The sequence below is a fragment of the Capsicum annuum genome, unplaced genomic scaffold (assembly GCF_002878395.1).
Source record: "Capsicum annuum cultivar UCD-10X-F1 unplaced genomic scaffold, UCD10Xv1.1 ctg3205, whole genome shotgun sequence".
Taxonomy (NCBI): Eukaryota; Viridiplantae; Streptophyta; class Magnoliopsida; order Solanales; family Solanaceae; genus Capsicum; species Capsicum annuum.
The window spans coordinates 27,005-44,105 of record NW_025838730.1 but is presented as its reverse complement, the minus strand read 5'-3'; the positions used below and the strand labels follow the sequence as shown (position 1 = coordinate 44,105).

The following is a 17,101-nucleotide window of genomic DNA, read 5'->3' as shown; positions in this document are numbered from 1 at the left end:
GTTTGTGTCAACATGATTTTCACAGCGCTCATCGCACAATGCTTCTTGGTTTCACTATGTCACCTAAAATACGGCGTATTTTTGGTATTTGCTGGATTTATATTCGTCATGAGTTGCTTCATATACTTGCTCTTGCCGGAGACAAAGCAAGTTCCGATTGAGGAGATTTATTTGCTATGGGAAAAACATTGGTTTTGGAGAAGATATTGCTCACCAGAGATGAATGGAATTGAATTGAAGAATGGAGAGAAAGTCTAAGAGTGCTTTCATAGATTCTTAGAAATGAAAATTAAGTAGCATTTTGATTTTGTTTGTTGCATCTTTTTCTACATGGAAAAAGAGAACATTAGAAGTAGAGTACATGTATGTATGCACTGTGGATGTCTTTTTAACCAAGTTTTTTTCCTAGTATTTATCGAGCGTATACTCTTGATGTTTCTCATCTTATTTATCCGTTGATCAAGAATAGAATGACGTAATTTAGGTGGCAGATATTTAAGTGATTAGTCGAGTTGTGTATAAGCTGATCGCGACACCACCATTATAGCGAAAATTAATCGACCTAATAATCACAAGTTGTTCTGCTTACAATGTCAGATTTTGTATGATTTTGAATATTGCGAATCTTCCTAGTTCATTGATAATAAAGAAAGTGTTAAGCATATACTAATGAGGTTCATAAAGCATAGAAATTATAGAATTCACTTTTTCACCACATATTTTTGGAAATGTTGAAGCAGTTTGTTTCTGATTGTGGCTTAAAGAACAAATCGATTTTCTAAATTTCTTTGCTATGATTATTCTGGACTTGAAATAGGAATAGTACATTTCAAGAAACATAACAAATGCAGAGAACACACAAACTATATTGCATGGACCTTCCAAAAATAGTGCACTTTTTGGAGGATCAGATACAGGTGGGCCAACATCTAGGCGATCCCGAGCCACATAGCGTACAAAAAGGATAATTGAAAAACATGGTTCAATAGAATATCTCAAACATTAGCATGACTTTCTTCATCCTAGGCCTTAATGCTAGACTTCCTTGAATGCACCAAATAACAATGAAACCATCAACAACTTCTCGATATCTGCTATAGCCTCTTCATCATCGCCTGCGAGTAAATGCAACTCTTTTCTTCTACGGTAATCAAAAAGCTCATTCCATGAGTTTAGACAACCTGAGTCATCATGAAACACAGTAAATCACCATAAGTAAGTTGCCATGTACTCTTAAAAAAAAACCAAAGAAGTTTAGAACCTGTACCAAAGTTGTAGAAACCTCTGTCTTATCTGTTAGACAACGGACGCCTCTTCTCCGATATAATCTTCATTTGTGAAAAGATAATTTCTTAACTCTTGTTGCTCCATACATGTAAAGTTTTCCATTTTGACTTTCTTTAACTTATGTCTCCAACGAAATTTCTCACCTTCAGCTGATGCATCTTCATATATGAACTTCAAGGTACTGTTTAAGTTTGACTCCCGAACAAAAGTTAGGGTGTCAAGTTGAGGAGAAATCCAAAGCAAACTATCAAGAATGTCCATGAGTGAGCAATCCCCAAAAGTATTAAATATAATGTGCCAGTTAGCATTAGTACCATAGAGTGGAGGAACCAAGTTTTCTCTCATGTGGTTTGGTATCACTATCCCATTCTTGTCGCAGCAATCTAACTTAATAGCCTTTGACTGCTTGAAGTTTCCGAGAAATTTCATGAGCACAGAATACCAATGACTATCAAGTATATTTGTTAGGGAGAATTCGAGTTCAACTACTAGAAAAACTGAAGCTTTCATAAGCTTGAGGGTTGGCAAATTTTCATCGCACTCACATCTGAAGCGTGTTAAATTAGGAGTTTCCAGTTCAACATCGATCAATTCTAAGCACCACGATAATGCAAGATACTTCAGCCGGTCACTTGAGATCTTGATGGCTTGCAACTTTAAACAACCCGATAAGGACAAGCACTCAAGTTTGGGTTGATTGACAAGAAGATCTTTTAGCCATCCGTCAGTGACATACACATCAACGATGTACAAAGTTTTCAAGGATTTGCTACAAGTTATTTTAACTACTTGTAGATTCCATAGCTGACTTTCAATGTAAACATTTTCAAGATATGGTGCTGCAATATCAACTATCTGGAGTTCAGGAAGGCAACATAGCCAAACCGTCTTCAGTTTCAGTAAACTTGCTGCAATTTGCAAGCTGGCTAGTCCGCGACAACAGGATAACCTTAACTTCTCTAAACAAACGCAGCTTGCACATAAATCTTGAACGAGTTTCTCATCCAAATATGTATCAGTGAGTCTTAAATTTCGCAAAGATGAAAACTTTATACCATGATGAAGAGGCAATTCAAGCTTAAATCCACGTAAATTAAGAATGTTTAATCCCTCAGCAACGAAGAGTTCTTCAGGCAAGCTATCGAAACTACTATCTGATTCGCCTACTTTTAAAATCAACTCCTTGATATTACTTGTGACCAGGATTTTAATCCAATTATGAACATAAGATGAGCTCATCCGGTAACTGGATGGTACTTTTAGCCAGAACTTTTGGACAGAAATCTTGTGCTTCTTCCGATTGGCTAGAGTTTGATCAACAATATGCACAAGCTCTTGTATGTTTTCTGAAAGTATCCAGCGGCCACGCACTTCACGATAGAAGAATCTATCGCCAAAGTTTAAATAGGGGAGGGAACTCCAAGCAGCATACCATGTCTTTGACAGTGTACTCATTCGTGCAGCATCTTTAGCAAGGAGTAAGCCCATAAAGTGATTCAAAATTGGCTCCGGTAATTTGGATATTTGATCCTCCACTTCATCAACTCTTTGCTCTTTCATCACTCTCAAAGATGTTCTATGCCTGATTTCCCAAAAACCAAACACTAAAATGAAAAAAGTTATGGAAAGAATACTTTCTTTAACTTGCAGGAGAATTGCACAAAGCAGAATTCTGTTGAAGCAGGTTGTTAAAGGTGTTCCAACCATGTCAAATTACTACTGCAATCACTCAGTGAAGTTAGTTATAACTAACCTCTAGCTCATCACTGACCAACCAACTAACCTACTAGTAGTATTAGCTCACTTACTAACTGCCTATATATATACACATGTATCATGTACTATTGAATCACAACTTGAATACAAAGAATTAGAGTTTTGGCTAATGCTCTATAATTATCTCTGTTCTCTCTTCTCCTCTCTTCTCTTTTGCTTTCTTGCTTTCTTGTTTAGTTGTTCATGGTGATTACCATTAAGATCACTTAATTCTTCATGGTATCAGAGCTTACACTGAATTGAATCAGTACGTGAGACTCGATCCTAATTCTCAAGTGAAAACTACATTTGTTCTTGAAATCAAGAACTACAGAATCTGGGAGTGAGTACTTCTGCAAATCCTCTGTAATCAATTTCCATCGCGACTGGTGTTGATGGAATTGGTACTTCAACTGTACCTCCAACGAATAATGCAAATTCCAGTACTTCGTTTCAGTTTACTACTACTACTCTGGATATCAATCACCCTCTGTATCTCTCAACTGCAGAAATCTCAAGTACTTCGCTTGCTTCATTTCAGTTACAAGGAAGTGAAAATTATGTAGTATGGAGTAAGACAGTTAGGATTGCATTATTAGGTCGGAATAAGTTTGGAATGGTTGATGGTTCTTGGAAGAAAGAAATCTTCTCTACAGACTTAGCTAACCAATGGGAAAGGGTTAATGCAATAGTACTGTCGTGGCTGATGAATTCAGTGTCTAGTAACCTTCTTGGAGGGGTAGTACATGCCTCGAAGGCTTCTGATGTGTGGATGGATCTTAAAGAAAGATTTGATAAAATAGATGGATCAAGAACGTACAATTTGCATCAAGAAATTGCAACTGTGTCCCAAGGTGTTCAATCTGTTTCTGTTTATTTCACTAAGTTGAAAGACTCATGGGATGAGTTTTAGTTTTTAGTCCCATCACCTGCTTGTAACTGTGAAAAATCAAGAGATTTTTTAGCTTATCTTCAAAGACAAAAGTTGTATCAGTTTCTAATGGGCTTGAATGATTCATACTCACAAGCAAGAAGCCAAATCTTTTTAATGACACCACTACCTACTGTTAACATGGACTACTCCGTGATCATAAGTGATGAGAATTAGATGGCTCAGTCAGTACAGGGAACAGGTCTTCTTGGTGCTACACCTACTACACTTGATGTTGTTGCAATGTACTCTAAAACTGGATATCAAGGTGGTTATCAGAAGGGAAAAAGGAACTATGTTCAACTTATAACCCAAATGCTGTTTGTGATCATTGCAAGATGAAAGGTCACTATAAGATGGATTGCTACAAGTTAGTTGGATATCCACCAGATCATCCAAAACATGGAGATCAAAGAGTCAACAATGACTTTAGAAGTGACGTTGATAACAAAAGTAAGCAGAGAAAGATTGCTTCTAGTGATCATAATGATGTGGTTGAAGATTGGCAGCTGCAGCCTCAACAGACTCAATCACATGGTGCTTATCAGAATTCACAAAGTTTACCAGAGGATGGGATGACTACACCAAGGTTTACACCTGGACAGTTTGATCAAATTTGTAAAATGTTGGAACAACAGAATCAAGTTTCAGCATCTATACCTTCTACTACTGCAGCAAACATGACAGGTATTGGTAGGGCCCTGTTGGTTAGCAATAAACCTCATTAGTGGATTATTGATACAGGTGCTACAAATCACATGACAACAAACATTGAACTTCAAAATAAAGGTTCAATATCCGAGTCAGTGCATCCACAAGAAGTTACATTACCAAATGGTGATATGTCACTTGTTACACATACAGGCTCTAGTAGTATCTCTGATAGGAACACTATACAAAACGTGTTCCATTTACCTCAATTCAAATATAACTTGTTATCAGTGTCACAGGCTACTAAACAACTTAATTGTTTTGCAACTTTCTTCCCAAACTTCTTTGTGTTTCAGGATCTTTGGAGTGGGAAGGTGAAGGAGATTGATAAAGAAAAGAATGGATTATACTTTCCACTAATATGAAATAGCAGATAAAACAAATCTTTAACTATGGCATAAGAGGCTTGGACATGTTCCATATAGAACACTGTGTAAAATATTTCCTAAAATGAGTGGTTGTCCAAATAGTTTTATCAATAAATGTAGTGTTTGTCCTCTAGATAAGCAAGTCAGATTGGCTTTTCCAATTAGTACTACCACTAGTCTTAAACCATTTGATCCTCTTCATATGGGTTTGTGGGGACCTGTAAGACCCCACAGAATTCTCTCGTAGAATGAGCCTTAGGGCGTGTCAAATGAGGCATGATTCTAGCCCTAAAAGATTTAGAAGTGGCTTCCTATGTGAGTATTGTGTTAACCATATAGAATTTTCCTAATTTTGATTTTTTATCACATGGAAAATTGGATAAGCTTTCCATCGATATAAGATTCGCCCAAATCCGATACCCGGGTAAGAAGTTATGGCTAATTTAAGTCTTAGTTGTAAAACAACATCATTTTAGTGCTTGACGCGTCACGGAGAGGTTCTATTTAACAATTTTCAAATTTCAGTGGAACTACACGATAGTGGCACGTCGCGGAGGACCCCAATTTCTCAATAGTCAATTTCCAGTGGCCTAGCACGACTGTGATGCGTCGCGCTGAAGTTCCAGGTTCCAACTAGTGGGACAATGCGATGGCTCCGCGTCGCGGTGACTGCCAGATTACCATTTGTCAATTTTCAGCGAGCCATCGCGATAAGTGGTGCGTCGCGGTGGCCCATAAAATCGGGTTCCCAGTTCAATTTTTCCAACTTAGTACAGATGTTAAAAAGGGCACTTTGGACTTTTTTCAAGCCTCTTAAACCGTGCAAACACCAAATCAAAGTCATTTACAAGCATTCTATGAAGTTTTTCTCAAGTTTTCTCTCAACAAAAACCCTAAGTATCCAAAACCTGTTCCAAGAATCTTAAGAATCCACCATAAATTTTCTAAATTGAGTCAAGATTCAAGGTTTCCAAGTCAAGGGCCTCAAGAACCCCCATCCAAGAGTACGAATAGAGTTCCAAAAGCGAGAGTTCATCCAAAGCTTCTAATTCAAGGTATGTGGGATTTTGAACAAGGGTAATCCCTTCACCCTTGTGCCCAAAAGGCTTATCTACATCATGAATTTCCTGAAATCTATGAGTTTTTTACATGAATTTGAATTGGGGGTTTTCACCCATTATTATTGAATGCATTATCTTGATATTTCCTATGGATTAAGAGTCAAATGGCATGATTTCTGCATGTTTTATTGAGAATTTACAGTTGGGTATAAACCCCATGATTTTACTCCTTGAGTAGATAATATTTGGAATGTTTGAGATATTGAAGTACATGACTATATTGAGATTTTAAGATAAATTGCTGAAATTCCCAGATTTTCACATGATTTGTGAATCTATATGCTATATATTATGCTTTTGATGAGCTTTAACTTGAGATTGAACTATGGGTTAGTAAGCCCTATTTGAGACTTGTGAATTTACGAACTCTTGTGCTATAAGCACCTATAAATTGAGTAATTTGAGATGATTGAGAAATGAATTGACCTAATGGTCCGAGAGCTTTGAAATTCACTTCACTATAGGAGATTATCGATTTGATTATTGGGTTCGTGGTGAACCATGAGATTATTCTAAAATGGATTTTTATGAGATGAGCGCAAATAATCTAAAGGGAGTAGTATTTAGCACCGAGCGGGTAAGTCACTACGGTTTCTTACCCCAAAACTACGTGCCACAGTAGGTTGGTCCTGAGGCCGAGTTTATGATGATTATGATTGGACCTGAGGCCAAGTTTCATTTAGTGATTACTATACCTAGGTTATACTCCTTAGCAAGAGTGTGACGCTCCTCCCCAACGTGGGGTCACCTCCTTAGGAGGACAAAACGTTGGACTCCATGTAGCTCGTATGGTTTATGTCGGTTATGAGAACCTCTCTTTCCCTTTAAAAACTTCAAGATCAGATACTTATTTTCCCTTCTTATGAGCTATTTTCCTAAATGGTAGAATTGCAAAGTTGTTCCCTAATTAAGGTATTTCCTTGATATGAGTTATTTCCCTAATGAAAGTGTCTTCCCTTGAAATAGTACTTTTCATATAAGCTTTGAGATAAGTTATTTCCTTGAACTAGAAAACTTTTTCATTTGGATGTTTGATCCTCCACTTCATCAACTCTTTGATCTTTCATCACTCTCAAAGATGTTTTATGCCCGTTTTCCAAAAACCAAACATTAAAATGAAAAAAGTTATGGAAAGAATACTTTCTTTAACTTGCGGAAGAATTGCACAAAGCAGAATTCTGTTGAAGCAGGTTGTTAAAGCTGTTCCAACCATGTCATAACTAACCTCTAGCTCATCACTAACTAACCAACTAACCTACTAGTAGTATTAGCTCACTTACTAACTGCCTATATATACACATGTATCATGTACTATTGAATCACAACTTGAATATAAAGAATTTCTGTTTTGGCTAATGCTCTATAATCATCTCTGTTCTCTCTTCTCCTCTCTTCTCTTTTACTTTCTTGCTTTCTTGTTTAGTTGTTCATGGTGATTACCATTAAGATCACTTAATTATTCATGATATCAGAGCTTACACTAAATTGATCAGTACGTGAGAATCGATCCTAATTCTCAAGTGAAAACTACATTTGTTCTTGAAATCAAGAACAACAGAAACTGAGAGTTCCTTCTTCTGCAAATCCTTTGTAATCAATTGCCATGGCGACCGGTGTTGATGGAATTGGTACTTCAATTGTACCTCCAACGAATAATGCATATTCTAGTACTTCATTTCAGTTTACAACTACTACTCTAGTTATCAATCACCCTCTGTATCTCTCAAGTCTCAATTACAGAAATCTCAGGTACATCGCTTGCTTCATTTCAGTTACAAGGAAGTGAAAATTATGTAGTATGGAGTAAAGAAGTTAGGATTGCATTATTAGTTCGGAATAAGTTTGGAATGGTTGATGGTTCTTGGAAGAAAGAAATCTTCTCTACAGACTTAGCTAACCAATGGGAAAGGGTTAATATAATAGTACTGTCACGGCTGATGAATTCTGTGTCTAGTAACCTTCTTGGAGGGGTAGTACATGCCGCGAAGGCTTCTGATGTGTGGATGGATCTTAAAGAAAGATTTGATAAAATAGATGGATCAAGAACGTACAATTTGCATCAAGAAATTGCAACTGTGTCCCAAGGTGTTTAATCTGTTTCTGTTTATTTCACTAAGTTGAAAAACTTATGGGATGAGTTTGAGTCCCATCACCTGTTTGTAACTATGAAAAATCAAGAGATTTTTTAGCTTATCTTCAAAGACAAAAGTTGTATCAGTTTCTAATGGGCTTGAATGATTCATACTCACAAGCAAAAAGCCAGATTTTTTAATGACACCACTACCTACTGTTAACATGGCCTACTCCATGATCATAAGTGATGAGACATAGAAATTTGTGGCTCAGTCAGTCCAGGGAACAGGTCTTCTTGGTGCTATACCTACTACAATTGATGTTGTTGCAATGTACTCTAAAACTGGATATCAAGGTGGGTATCAGAAGGAAAAAAAGAACTATGTTTCAACCTATAACCTAAATGCTATTTGTGATCATTGAAGGATGAAAGGTCACACTATAAGATGGATTGCTACAAATTAGTTGGATATCACCCAGGTAATCCAAAACATGGAGATCAAAGAGTCAACAATGACTTTAGAAGTGGCTTTGATAACAAAAGTAAGCAGAGAAAGATTGCTTCTAGTGCTCATAATGTTGTGGTTGAATATTGGCAGCTGTAGCCTCAACAGACTCAATCACATGGTGCTTATAAGAACTTACAAAGTTTATAGAGGATGGGATGACTACACCAAGGTTTACACCTGACAGTATGATCAAATTTGTAAAATGCTGGAACAACAGAATCAAGTTTCAGCATCTATACCCTCAACTACTGCAACAAACATGACAGGTATTGGTAGGGCCCTGTTGGTTAGCAATAAACCACATGAGTAGATTATTGATACAAGTGCTACAAATCACATGACAACAAACATTGAACTTCAAAATAAAGGTTCAATATCTAAGTCAGTGAATCCACAAAAAGTAACATTACCAAATGGTGATATGTCACTTGTTACACACGCTGACTCTAGTAGTATCTCTGTTAGGAACACTATACAAAACGTGTTCTATTTACCTCAATTCAAATATAACTTGTTATCAGTCTCACAGGCCACTAAAAAACTTAATTGTTTTGCAACTTTCTTCCCTAAATTCTGTATGTTTCAGGATCTTTGGAGTGGGAAGGTAAAGGAGATTGGTAGAGAAAAGCATGGATTATACTTTCCACTAAGACAAAAGCTACCAGGACATAGCAGGGTAGCTGACTGTGAGCTCAATGCTGAAATAGCTGATAAAACAAATCTTCAACTATGGCATAAGAGGCTTGGACATGTTCCATATAGAACATGGTGTAAAATGTTTCCTAATAAAAGTGGTTGTCCAAATAGTTATCAATAAATGTAGTGTTTGTCCTCTAGATAAGCAAATCAGATTGGCTTTTCCAATTAGTACTACCACTAGTCTTAAACCATTTGATCCTCTTCATATGGATTTGTGGGGACCATACAAAGTTTCTACTTGTGATGGACACAATCTATTCCTGACTGTAGTTGATGGCTGCACTAGAATGACATGGATATTCTTTCTTAAATTGAAATTTGATTTGGTAGTTATTCTGCAGCATTTCTTATCTTATGTTCATACTCAGTTTAATACATGTGTAAAAGTCATGAGGACAGATAATGGAACTGAGTTTGTTAACAACTCATGCACTGATTTTTTTGCAAACTTAGGGATAAAGCATCAAACCTCCTACTCTTATACACCCCAACAAAATGGTGTGGCTGAAAGAAAGCACAAAAAATTGTCGGAAGAATCAAAAGCTCTAATGTTTCAAGCTAATATACCTTTAAATTTTTGGGGATGTTGTGTACAAGCAGCAACATACTTAATTAATAGGCTTTCATCTGCCGTGTTAGTTTATATGACACCTTATGAGAGGATGTATAGTATAAAACCTTCCTTAGATCATCTAAGGTATTAGGATGTCTATGTTATGCTAAAACTATTAATGAGTCAGACAAACTAATGCCTAGATCTAGAAAAATAGTTTATATGGGATATTCAGAAACAAAGAAAGGCTACATTCTCTGTTGATTAATTGCCTCAGTTACTGTAGTAAAAGTTGAAGTAGTTGCTAGACATTATCCAATTTTTTTAGTCATGTTGGACATTATCTAGTTTCTTTAAGCCATGTTCTCTTAACTTAGTTTAGTGACTGATTTTTAGATATTAGTGGTTTAGTTGTTTTGGATATTGCTGATCATGGAATCATGTACAAAGTAGTAGCTTAATTATAGGCTTTAGTTATTGCATTTTTTTAGTATTTAAGCAACACTTTAGATTAATGAAAAATCAACCTTTGTGCAGTAAATTATTTGTTCTCTTCTTTCTTTCTTTGTTTGTTTTCACTTCAAAGAGTTGAAGTTAACCTTACAAATCCAACAAATTGGTATCAGAGCTCTCTTATTGAAGGACCTGCATTTACGGTAAACATATTTTTCTCTTCTTGTTTTTTTTCCTATGGATTCAGAGACTCCTTTCACTGCACTAGTACCACGTGTCTTCAAAGGTGAAGGCTATCATATCTTGGTAGCAATAATGGAGGCATATATGGAGGCAAACAATTTGTGGGAAGCTGTTAAGGAGGACTACGAAGTTCCTCCCTTGCCTGAAAATCCAACCATGGCGCAGATGAGGAATCACAAGGAAAAGAAAACAAGAAAAATCAAAAGCTAGAGCAATGTTATTCACTATAGTCTCATCTGAAATCTTTGTCAGGATTATGACTTGAAATCAGCTTTTGAGGTTTGGAATTTCCTAAAGAAAGAATATGAAGGATATGAACGGATCAAAGGTATGCGTACTCTTAACCTGATTCAAGAATTTGAACTTTAGAAGATCCTTATATGGCGCTTAGACTTAGCTCATCAAACAAGTGCGCCAAAAGTGAGTCAGAGACAATCAAAGAGTATTCTAATAGATTACTCAACATTGCCAATAATGTAAGATTACTTGGCTCTAAATTTCCTGATTCTAGATTGGTTCAAAAATTTTTAGTAACAGTCCTCGAATGGTTTGAAACTACTATTTCCGCATGGGAAAATTCTAAGGATTTGTCACAGATTAGTTTGGCAGAACTATTAAATGCTTTGTAGGCACAAGAACAAAGAAGACTTATGAGGTCCAAAGGATCTGTTGAGGGTGCACTACCTGCAAAAGTTCAATCAAACCAAGGAGACCAAGGAAAGAAGAAGTGGAAAAAAAAGGAAAACTCAGGTTCTCATTCTCCTGGGATCAATAGGGGAGCGAAATATGATTTTCCTTCTTGATAGCATTATGGAAAGAAGGATCATCCACCGTTCAAATGCTGGAGAAGGCCTGACCAACAGTGTGAGAAATGTCAGCAGATAGGACATCATCAGAAGGTTTGCAAGAACAACACTCAGCAAACTAATGCTGCACAGGTAATCAGGAAGATGAAGAACAACTCTTTGCAGTGACATGTTTGGCAACTAGCTGCTCGAGTGAAAAGTGTCTTATTGACAGTGGTTGCACGAACCACATGACATTTGATCGTAATTTCTTCAAGAAATTGGATACTTCAATAATTTCCAAAGTACAAGTTGGTAATGGAGATTATATTTCTACAGAAGGCAAAGGTACTGTGAAAATGAAATGCTCCTCAAGTAAAAAACTAATCAAAGATGTGTTTTTTGTACCTAAGATTAGTCAAGTCTGTTAAGTGTTGGCCATATTCTTGAGAATGGTTTAAAACTTCAATTTGAATCCAATTACTTTCAAATCAAGGATGAAGATGACAAAAACTTAATCAAGGTAATGATAAAGGGAAGGAGCTTTATATTGGATCTTTTAGATAATGAGCAAAAAACTTATTCTGCAACTAAGATCAATGCACAAGTTTCGTATAAAATACTCGGACATTTCAACCATGCTGCTGTAATTAACTCACAAAATAAAGATCTGGTTCGAGAGCTGTCTAATCTTGAAGCCGAAATAGAACTTTTCAATTTGGCAAGCAAGCAAGACTTCCTCTCAAGAAAGCAACCTGGAGAGCCATTGAAAAGCTAAAATTAATCCACACAGATCTGACTGATCCTCACCGAACTCCGTCACTCAAAAGGTGCGAATCTGGAATAGTCGGACTCCAATGTAGGTACCGGACTTCAGATGAAAAAATACTGCAAGACAGATCTTCAACTGGCAGATATGTTTACCAAAGCCTTGCCAAAGAGCAGATTTGAATTTCTCAGAGAAAGACTTGAAGTTCGCAGCAACTGAAGCAAGGAAGAGTGTTGATTAATTGCCTCAGTTACTGCAGTAAAAGTTGAAGTAGTTGCTGGACATTATCCAGTTTTTTTTATCCATGTTGGACATTATCTAGTTTCTTTAAGCCATGTTCTCTTAACTTAGCTTAGTGGCTGATTTTTAGATGTTAGTGGTTTAGTTGTGTTGGATATTACTGATCATGGAATCATGTATAAAGTAGTGGCTTAATTATAGGCTTTAGTTATTGCATTTTTTTAGTATTTAAGCACCACTTCAGATTAATGAAAAATCAACCTTTGTGCAGTAAATTATTTGTTCTCTTCTCTTCTTTCTTTCTTTCTTTCTTTCTCTGTTTTCACTTCAAAGAGTTGAAGTTAACCTTACAACTCCAACATTCTCTATAATCTCACTAACAAAATTTTCTTTATAAATAGGGATTTGGTGTTCAGAGCGGACATATTTCCATTCATAACTGATCTAGATCAATCTCCACAACATGTGTTTTCTTCATATGATCCAGAAGTGGAATCACCTAATACCACTGGAGTGACTAGACCTCAATCTAATGTTGATCTTCAACAGCAAGACACAAGTGACTTCACTACAGATCAACGAAGTACTACACATAGTAAACTAGTACAACTCATTGCATAGGACCACCATGTACAACCAGTTCCAACAAGAAGAATAACAAGATCTATTAGCAGACAGTAGGTTGCAGAACAACCTGTCACAATAAGGATCACAACCAGACTACAACCAGCTGCTCAACAAGACCAAAGAAAATCTACTAGGGGTTTAAATCCATCTGCATGGATGAAAGGTTTTGTGTCATTGACTATCAATGACAATGTTTTATACCCTTTATCTTATTGTGTTTCTTATGATAATATATCTGCTAAGTATTAATGTTATCTATCCAATTTTTCTAACTTTGTGCAGCCTACCTCTTATGCAAAAGAAGTAAAAGATCCAAGATGGGTAGATGCTATAAAAACTAAAGTGGCTGCACTTCAAAACAATAATACCTAGAAAGTAGTTGATCTTTCAGTAGGCAAGTAACCTATAGGGTGCAAATGGATCTACAAAATCAAGTATAAAGACTCAGGAGAAGTAGAAAGATTTAAGGCAAGACTGGTTGCAAAAGGTTTTAGTCAGTAAGAAGGCATAGACTAACAAAAAACATTTAGTCCATTGGTGAGAATGGTCGCATTGAGAACAGTTTTGGCAATAGCTGCTGCTAGACACTGGAACATTCATCACATGGAAGTGTTCAATGATTTTCTACAAGGAGATTTGGAGGATGATATCTACATGGAGCTTCAGAGAGATAATAAATAAGTATGCAGACATACTAAATCCTTGTATGGATTGAAACAATGTAACGCCCCAAAATTTAGGCTACAATATAGGCCATGATTTCAATGTGTTGTTAATCCCGAAGCCATAAAATCTATGCCAATATGGCATGTTAATTATTGTGTAGCATGTGAATCCACTCAAGCTTGAATTTAGACCATAGAGGTCCTTCAACTCAAGGACGAGTTGAAACTATTTTGATCGATTAAGTTTTAGTGGACGTTGTAAAGTGTGTCAGCTTCCATCGAACATAACTCTCTGTATATGTCGAATTAGGAATCCTACTCTGTGTCAAATGATAGGTATTCGAGTTAGCTTACAAACGATACCAATTTGGCTAAAATCCGACACTCGACCAAGAAGTTATGGCCTTTCAAAGTGATAAGCATCGCCTAACCAATCGCTCATGGCCACTGGAAAGCATAGGCAATAGCCTAGGCAGCGCCTATGTGAACATAGATGATATCCTAGGCGGCGCCTATGTAAAAATAGGTGATAGCATAGGCTGCACCTATGTGACATAGGCAATGGGATGGGCGGCGCCTATGTAAGCAATTCTAGTGATTTAAACACTCCGTGTTGAGGACAAAGTGGTCCTTTTCTACCCTTACTTAGCCCTAAAACATGAGATTTAGTTCCAAGGACCCCAAAATACATATTCATTCATCAAAAGTGCTTAAGATTCTCCTTAGGGTTTCAAAAATAAAAATCCAAATAGTTCAAGATTTGACCTTAGGTTTTCAAAGATAATTACATATTCGGAATCACCAATCCGCAAGCTTCAAAAAACATCTATTATCCTTGGAAATAGAGGTACGTGGGGTTATCCAAAAATCTCATGGGTGTAGTTTTATGAACATGCATGCTTTTAAATGGGGGTTTTCAATCAAATGCTAATATCTTGCTTTCAATATGATTTCTAAGTCATTTTCTTTATGTCATGGAAATTGTTTGCCTATATACTTTAATGGTTGAAACCATGCATATGTGATTTGAGATTTTCCATGGAAATTTGATAAATGTGAATGATAAATCATTTTCAAATTTCCATGATAATGTTTCGATACTCCATATTGTATTGTGATCAACAAATGAGAGCATGAATTTGAAATAAATATTGTTCACCACTTGTAAATGATGAAGCACCTTGGTTTTTACATGATTATGCATATGTGGATGTGATATTGATGACTTGCAAGTCGGGTATGATGATTCCCTTCAGAATACGATATGTGATTGAATAAGATGAAATTTAAATGCATTGATTTTACATAAGAAAGGTGGATGCCCGAAGAAGGCGTTTGAGACACAAGGGCTCATCGCTGGAAAAACGTGTTTGCCGACACGGAACATTGGTACCACGCTAAGTGATATTGTGTACTTGACTTCATGTCATTCCCAAATTTGGACTAAAGGTAGGAGCCTGGGCTAAGTGATCTTGGGCACTACCATTGGGTCGAGACACAATGCTGTGTGATCTTGTGTGTCTCTGTCTCACTTATACTCTAATCTCGGCGGCAATCGAGGTTTGACAGTTGGTGTAAATTATGTAGGGTATTCCACCTAGCTCAGTTGCATTTCATTATTGTTGAAAAAAACTATTGCATTACACCCATGTGCTTTCAAATGATTTAATACTAAATTGCTTTATAATGGCTCTCAATTATATTTTGTAAAAATATTATGTTTTGCTTTGATATCTCTGCGTGCCAGTACTTTTGTGCTGGCCCCCTCCCCTCTCTAACCTCTCAGGTTCAGAGTCCCAGTCTAGGGGTCAAGAGAATCAGTAAATCATTTAGACAGAGTTGCAGAGACAAGTGGTGAGCCTTCTATGTTTCGGAAGGTCTTATGTCCTGCAGTCCTTTTATCTTATATTCAGTTTTGGGGGTCTGCTGGGGGGCCTTGACCCAGTTTTCAGATAGACATTGTTTCAGTCACGTAGTAGAGATTTCGCAGACGATTTTAGAGATGTTGATTTAGATTGTGGGACACTATTCCCTATTTTCGTTTTCATATGATTCTTGACCATGTTTCTGTTATATTGTGTATCTTCCGCATTTCTTTTATCATAAATTATGTGTATGATTATAAGACAGATAGGGGTGTTTCGGGCCTCCATGGTTCGAAATGCTCGTCACGGCCGGGCCCTGATTCGGATCTTGACAAAGCAAATTTAGGCAAAGCCAATATGATCATTCATTATACATCAAGGAAACCAGTGATGGAATTGTTGTCGTACTAGTATATGTTGATGATATACTAGTAACTGGTGATAAGCTAGATCAGGTAACGGAGACAAAGGAAGCTCTTTACAAAGCTTTCAAGATGAAAGAATTAGGAAAATTGAAATACTTCCTAGTTATTGAGTTTGCAAGGTCTAAACAAGGGATCGTGATGCACCAAAGGAAGTATGCCCTTGAGTTGGTTTCAGAAACTGGTCTTACTGCTGCTAAACCTGCTCCCACACCTTGTGACACAACAGAAAAACTGACAACCAGTGACTATGATCAACATGTTCCATCAGCTGCAAGACCTAATGATAAAAAACTAGCTGACCAGGAAATGTATCAGAGAATAATAGAAAAGATGCTATATCTTACTGTAACAAGACCAGACATAGCTTATAGTGTTCAAATTCTGAGCCAATTCTTGCAGAATCCAAACAATCTCACATGAATGCAATACTCAGAGTTATCAGATATATAAAAGGAAAGCCAGGACAAGGACTTCTAATGTCTAGTGCAAGAAAAGATGTTCTTACAGCTAATTGTGATGCAGACTGGGTAGCTTGTGCTTTTTCTAGAAGATCTATTACTGGTTTCACCATTAAACTAGGTGATTCATTAGTTTCCTGGAAGTCAAAGAAGCAATCAACTGCCTCAAGAAGCTCAGCTGAATCAGAATACAGAAGTCTTGCCTCAACAGTTGCAGAGCTTACTTGGTTAATTGGTTTAATCAAGGATCTCCAAGTACCACTACAACTTCCAGTTACCGTTTTTAGTGACAGCAAAGCAATATTACAGATGACAGAAAACCTAGTTTACCATGAAAGGACCAAACATATAGAAATAGATTGTCACTTTATAAGGCAGACGATTCGACAAGGACGGTTCAAAACTGAATACCTATCTACTCATGATCAACCTGCAGATGCGTTTACCAAAGGCACTAAGGTCCAACATGAATATCTGATGTCCAAACTTGGCTTCATAAATCTCTTTAGTGCCAAGTTTGAGGGGGAGTGTTGAAGCAGGTTGTTAAAGGTGTTCCAACCATGT

At 36.8% G+C, this 17,101-nt stretch overlaps 2 protein-coding genes and 2 long non-coding RNA genes across 6 annotated transcripts; 3 read left to right on the top strand and 1 right to left on the bottom strand.

Moving 5' to 3' along the window:
• Positions 1-437, top strand: LOC107841014 (sugar transport protein 14; the record flags this gene model as incomplete). The annotated part of the gene is given in 1 exon segment (XM_047403010.1): positions 1-437. A coding segment is annotated over 1 exon segment (258 nt), but the record flags the coding sequence as incomplete, so codon positions are not given.
• Positions 438-846: 409 nt separating this feature from the next.
• LOC107841012 (putative F-box/FBD/LRR-repeat protein At4g13965) lies at positions 847-5,163 on the bottom strand. Of its 3 annotated transcripts, none has more exons than XM_047403009.1 (3): positions 4,634-5,163; positions 1,268-2,891; positions 847-1,181 (listed from the first exon to the last, which is right to left on the bottom strand). In XM_047403009.1, exons 1-2 carry the CDS (start codon positions 4,653-4,655, stop codon positions 1,297-1,299), a joined length of 1,617 nt encoding a protein of 538 aa, XP_047258965.1. In that variant the 5' UTR covers positions 4,656-5,163; the 3' UTR covers positions 847-1,181; positions 1,268-1,296. The 3 variants fall into 3 exon arrangements, with proteins under 3 accessions (XP_047258965.1, XP_047258964.1, XP_016540485.2); XM_047403008.1 differs by having other exon boundaries at positions 1,268-2,869; XM_016684999.2 differs by having other exon boundaries at positions 1,268-5,163.
• A 731-nt stretch (positions 5,164-5,894) lies between these two features.
• On the top strand, positions 5,895-13,946 carry LOC107841013. The gene is made up of 3 exons (XR_001665381.2): positions 5,895-6,107; positions 12,899-13,287; positions 13,407-13,946. It is a non-coding gene; the product is annotated as an uncharacterized LOC107841013 (long non-coding RNA).
• LOC124891196 lies at positions 6,492-11,424 on the top strand. Its single transcript, XR_007049577.1, has 2 exons — positions 6,492-9,021; positions 9,342-11,424. It is a non-coding gene; the product is annotated as an uncharacterized LOC124891196 (long non-coding RNA).
• Positions 13,947-17,101: the final 3,155 nt, after the last annotated feature.